The sequence below is a fragment of the Echinops telfairi genome, unplaced genomic scaffold, assembly GCF_000313985.2.
Source record: "Echinops telfairi isolate 266 unplaced genomic scaffold, ASM31398v2 ScPeMD7_7468;HRSCAF=8506_0, whole genome shotgun sequence".
Classification (NCBI taxonomy): domain Eukaryota; kingdom Metazoa; phylum Chordata; class Mammalia; order Afrosoricida; family Tenrecidae; genus Echinops; species Echinops telfairi.
The window spans coordinates 51,328,111-51,332,769 of record NW_022111369.1 but is presented as its reverse complement, the minus strand read 5'-3'; the positions used below and the strand labels follow the sequence as shown (position 1 = coordinate 51,332,769).

The following is a 4,659-nucleotide window of genomic DNA, read 5'->3' as shown; positions in this document are numbered from 1 at the left end:
GGGGGGGGGAGCGGAGCCCCAGTGGAGTACAAAATCCGCTCAGTAGAGCCCTGGTTCTGCTGGGGATCCAGGAACCGCCAAATCCAGGGATGGCTGCCCTGTCCATTCTCTTTCTGCCATTTGGCCACCATCTTAGTCTTTTTCCCACACTGGATAAAAAGAAGCAGTTGTCTAAACTATTTCCACTTGGGTGTGAATCTCAAATACGTCAACCACTCATCCTGATAATCACCCTGAGCTCAATCAACAAGGAGTACACATTTTTTTAATTAACGACCATAATCCAGAGGGAAAAAACAAAACCAGCAAAATAAAAACTTCACCGCCATCGAGTGCAACTGCCCCTGTGGGTCTCTGAGATTGTGAACCTTTATGGGAGTAGAAAGCCTCGTTTTTCTCCCTTGGAGCAGCTGGTGGTATCGAACTGCTGGCCTTTGGCTAGCCGCCCAATGGATAACCCACTACACCACCAGGGCCCTTAATTCAGAGAGAGGCATCTTCCAACTAAAGGATGTGGTTAAAATGCATTACTTGAGATGAAGACACGAGTTAAAGAAGAAAAAAAAGAAATCCCCTTTGGGGCCTTTCCCACATATCATAAACATGTTCTCCGGCCCTTTGAAAGAGGCGTCTTTGCAACCATGGAAGGAGAAAAAGAAACACAAAAAAACTACTGCCATCCAGTTGACCCCAACTCAGAGTAACCCTATAGGAGAGGGCAGAACTGTCCCTGTGGGTTTCTGAAACGGAGACTCTTTCCTGGAGTAGAAAGCCTCCCTCATCTTTCCCCTGCAGAGGCCAACTCTGCTTTTGAACTGCTGACCTTCTGGTTAGAAGCCCAATGTGAACCCGCCATGCCAGCCGGGCTCCTACGGGAGGAAGGGGTTACAAATCACAAAGGAACATATGATTTCTCTTGCAATGCCCCTCGGAGGGTTTGCCACGGCCCAGGGGAAGTCGGGACCATAGCAGGAGCACAGGATGGATGGAGTCCACACGGCTGACTGAGAAGGCTCCGCGCAGCACATGGTCCCCCCTGTGGCTTGCCCGCAACGGAACGCATGCGCATGGGATGCGGATGCGGGATTCCTTTACCGTGAAGAGCATAGTGCGGTTTTCCTCCATGTCCGTCGGCTGCACGACATTGTGTCCACCAAGGAGGTGGTTCTCCGTGTCGTTTTCCTCGAAAGACCTGAAGAAGCGACTGCCTCTGAGGCTTCCGTCTTGGAATTCCTTCCTGAAGGCCAGGGAACAGAGGCCGGGCTGGGAGAAGGATTTCCGCATGGGCTGCCGGCCCTGCTCCCCGGCGCGGCGGCCCGGCTCGGCGGGCCCGGAGCCCCCCACGGGGGCCGGCCTCTCCGAGTTCCCGGGCGGCAGGTCCGCGGCGGCGGCTCTCCGGCTGCAGCTGACACGGTTGAACTTCTCGATGCACTCGTCGATCAGCGCCGGCGGGGCCTTCTTGTGGGCCACGGTCACGCGGCCGCAGAAGAGCACCTCGAACTTCTTGGCGAAGGCGTCGTCAAACTCCGAGGGGCAGTGGCGCTCCTCCTGGCGGGCCACCTTCCCGGCCTGGCGGATGGAGCTGATGATCTCGGGCACCTACGAGGAGAGGGGGAGGCGCGTTACTGCAGGGTGCAGGCACACAGGCGGCCTGGGCGCTGATGGGCTAAAAACGAATCTCCGTAATACTCCAGTGCATAGGGAAGGCGCCACCCAGAGACGCGAATAAATACCAAACTCACCGCCATCGAGGCCACTCTGACTCACGGTGGCCACACGACGAGACAGAGTGGAACTGCCCCAGGGTGGAGGGATGTTTCCAAAGCTGGAAATATTTGGGGGAACGGAAAGCCTCACCCTCACCTTCCTCCCCATGAGGAGCTGGTAGGTTCGAACTGCTGACCTGGTGCACAGCAGCCCAACTCCTAACCCATGATGCCATCAAGGGAGACAAAGACTGTCTTAGGAGAAGTATGCAAATGTCCACAGAACCGAGAAGGGTAGCATGATTAAGTACCTGTGAAGGACTGGGAAGAAAGGCCTGGCGATCTACTTCTAAAATCTGGCCAACGAAAACCCATAGGGATTGCAATGGCCCAGTCATTCCATTCTATTGTGTGTGGACGTCACCGAGAGTTGCTGGCTGCGGTGAGGGGCAGCTGGGAAAGCAGCATGTGCTAGAGGGTGCGATGGGATTTACAGACGAGTGGCACTAGCCCAAGGACTTGCAGGTGACGGGCAAGGATTGAAACCAGGTTGGTCCCACTCCAAAGTCCAAGTCCTCTCTGGGAAGGTGACACTTTTCAAAGAGCCGCTTTTCCTTCATGGCTCACCCAAACATCCTACAATGACCCCGGACTCCATGTCAGTGCTCACTGGGAAGTCTTCTACCTTAGCGGGTCAGGGGACACTGACTAGCAGAAGCTCTACCGGGGATTATAAAATGCACATTCAACCACAGCATCAGGATTCTCCTCCTTGTAGGACTCATGGTCTCGATTTTCTGACACGGCGGCTGCAGCAAAGGGCTTGGACTCTGGGGGTGACACAGGGCCCGCTGCGCAGGTCGCCAACAGTCGGGGCTCACTTGACGGCACCCAACAACAACATACGTTGTGATCGGTAAGGAGTATGGCCAAAATGCCTGGAGATTTTCATCGAGGTCTAAGCCACTGGTCTCACTTTCACAGTGACGTAGTACGACATCTTCTAACAGAGACAATACATCAAGCTCAGGTTTCTAATGTACTACGGGGTCCCGTCTGTAATGCTGCCGGTGCTGTTCTTAGTGGCAAATCTCATACCAAACCAAATTCACTGCCAAAAGTCCATTCCAGCTCGCAGTGACCCTATAGGACAGGGTAGAACTGTCCCCTTTGGATTTCAGGACTGTAACTCTTAAAAAAAAAAATCACGCTTATTGCCACTGAGACAATGCTGACTCATATCAACCCCCTTGGGGGGGGTCCTCCGAGATTATAACTGTTACCGAGAGTAGAAAGCCCACAGGCTTTCATCCTCCGGGCTGCTGGTGATTTTGAACTGCTGACCATTCGGATCGAAACCCTATGAGTAACCGCTCTAACCACCAGGCTCCTCGGTGTAACTCTTTATGGGCAGTAGAAATCCTTCCTCATCTTTCTCCCTTGCAGGAACTGGTGCTTACAAACAACTGACCTTGTGGTTTGCAGCCCACTTGTCCCCTGTCTGTCTGCTCCCACCTCCCCCTCATCATTAGCTTCTGAGAAGACCTTCCTGAAGCCGCAGGCATAAAGATGCAGCCTCAACTCAGTGAGTACTCGCTGTGGAACAAGGTGGATAGCCTACAGTCATCGGACTACATTTAATATTCATGGCAGCAAAAACAAGACAGGCTTGGATTTCATCGTCAGAGGAAGGGGTCCAGTGTTTTAGATAACCTACCACCCAAGCCAATTTTTCCTTTTCTCTAAATAAGGAAAACTCGATTTGAGCCCAAATACCCAAAGGCCTAATGCTTTCTTAACAAAAAGTCCTTTTTGGTCTAGGTCAATGGTCCTCCTGTACAGTAAAGGGAGATGGTCTCAGGTTGGTACAAAGTGTGCGCACGTTCTGAGTTCCTAACGCGACCCCCACCGAGCCCGGGGCTCTGGGAACGGCATGGCTGCCACATCCTACAAAGTACTCTCTCTCCATGGAGTGTCCTGTTGAGCACACCTTCCAGACAACCTGCAAAAAACCCTGAGGCTCCCTTCCGTGTATTTTATCCTGCAGAGGCTGGAAGTATCTTTAAGGGATATTTTTTATGCTTTAAAAAATGAACTAATGATGATGGCAACAAATGTACCAATGTATTGACACAATGGATGGATTGTGATAAGAGTTGTACGAGCCCCCAATAAAAATGATTTAAACACACACAAAATGATCAACTCCTGAAGCATAAGACCTAAGCAGTACTAACCAAGCAGTAATGACTAAGCCGAATGCCAAGTACCTATTTGCCTACTCTGGGCCTTGTGGAGGCTTGAGAATTGTTGGTCATGAAAAGGGGGTTGGGGCCACAGGGAGTGGAGACAGGCCAGAGAGAAGAAAGAGGGAGCCATGCCTTGTGTCCTTCATACTTTTGCCCATATTCGCTCTTGGCCAAAAACAGCCCGCTTCTCTCTCCTTAAATATATAAATATATACTTTTATATAAATATATACTTTTATATAAATATATTTATGTGTATATATACACATATATACATATATGTATTTACTTATTATATATAATGAAAATTTCCATATATGAAAGCTACTTCTGTGAAGTTAAAATGGATCTACATTATTTTCAAAGAAAATCGCCAATTTGTGGAAACAAATCTTTTTTTTATTAATTTATTGAGAGCTCTTACACATATTATAACAATCCATAATTCAGTTAGGTCAAGCATAATTTTACAATTGCTACCACCATCAGTTTCAAAACATTTTCTTCCCCTTGAACTCTTTAATATCAGCTCCCCTTTATCCCCTCTCTACACCACAGGTGCCCTTATTACACTTTATATATATATTTGGCCACCTCATCTTTTACCCCACCCAATGTATCCATTCACCTGCAATTCTGTTATTCGTTCTCCTTGCGTGGGCTCATACAGTCATCATTCCTATCAGCTCCTCCTTCCCCCTCTT

The 4,659-nt window shown here is 49.8% G+C and overlaps 1 protein-coding gene across 4 annotated transcripts in view; it reads right to left on the bottom strand.

The window, feature by feature from the left end:
* The window catches only part of TBC1D1 (TBC1 domain family member 1), a 247,413-nt gene that overhangs the window by 102,830 nt on the left and 139,924 nt on the right, over positions 1–4,659 (bottom strand). For 2 of the 4 annotated variants that reach the window (XM_045284028.1, XM_004703352.2), the window contains exon 2: positions 1,096–1,599. In XM_045284028.1, coding sequence (XP_045139963.1) covers positions 1,096–1,599 — 504 coding nt within the window. Of the gene's footprint in view, positions 1–1,095; positions 1,600–4,659 lie in introns of those variants that run through there. The other 2 variants (XM_045284030.1, XM_045284029.1) reach the window with 1 other exon arrangement.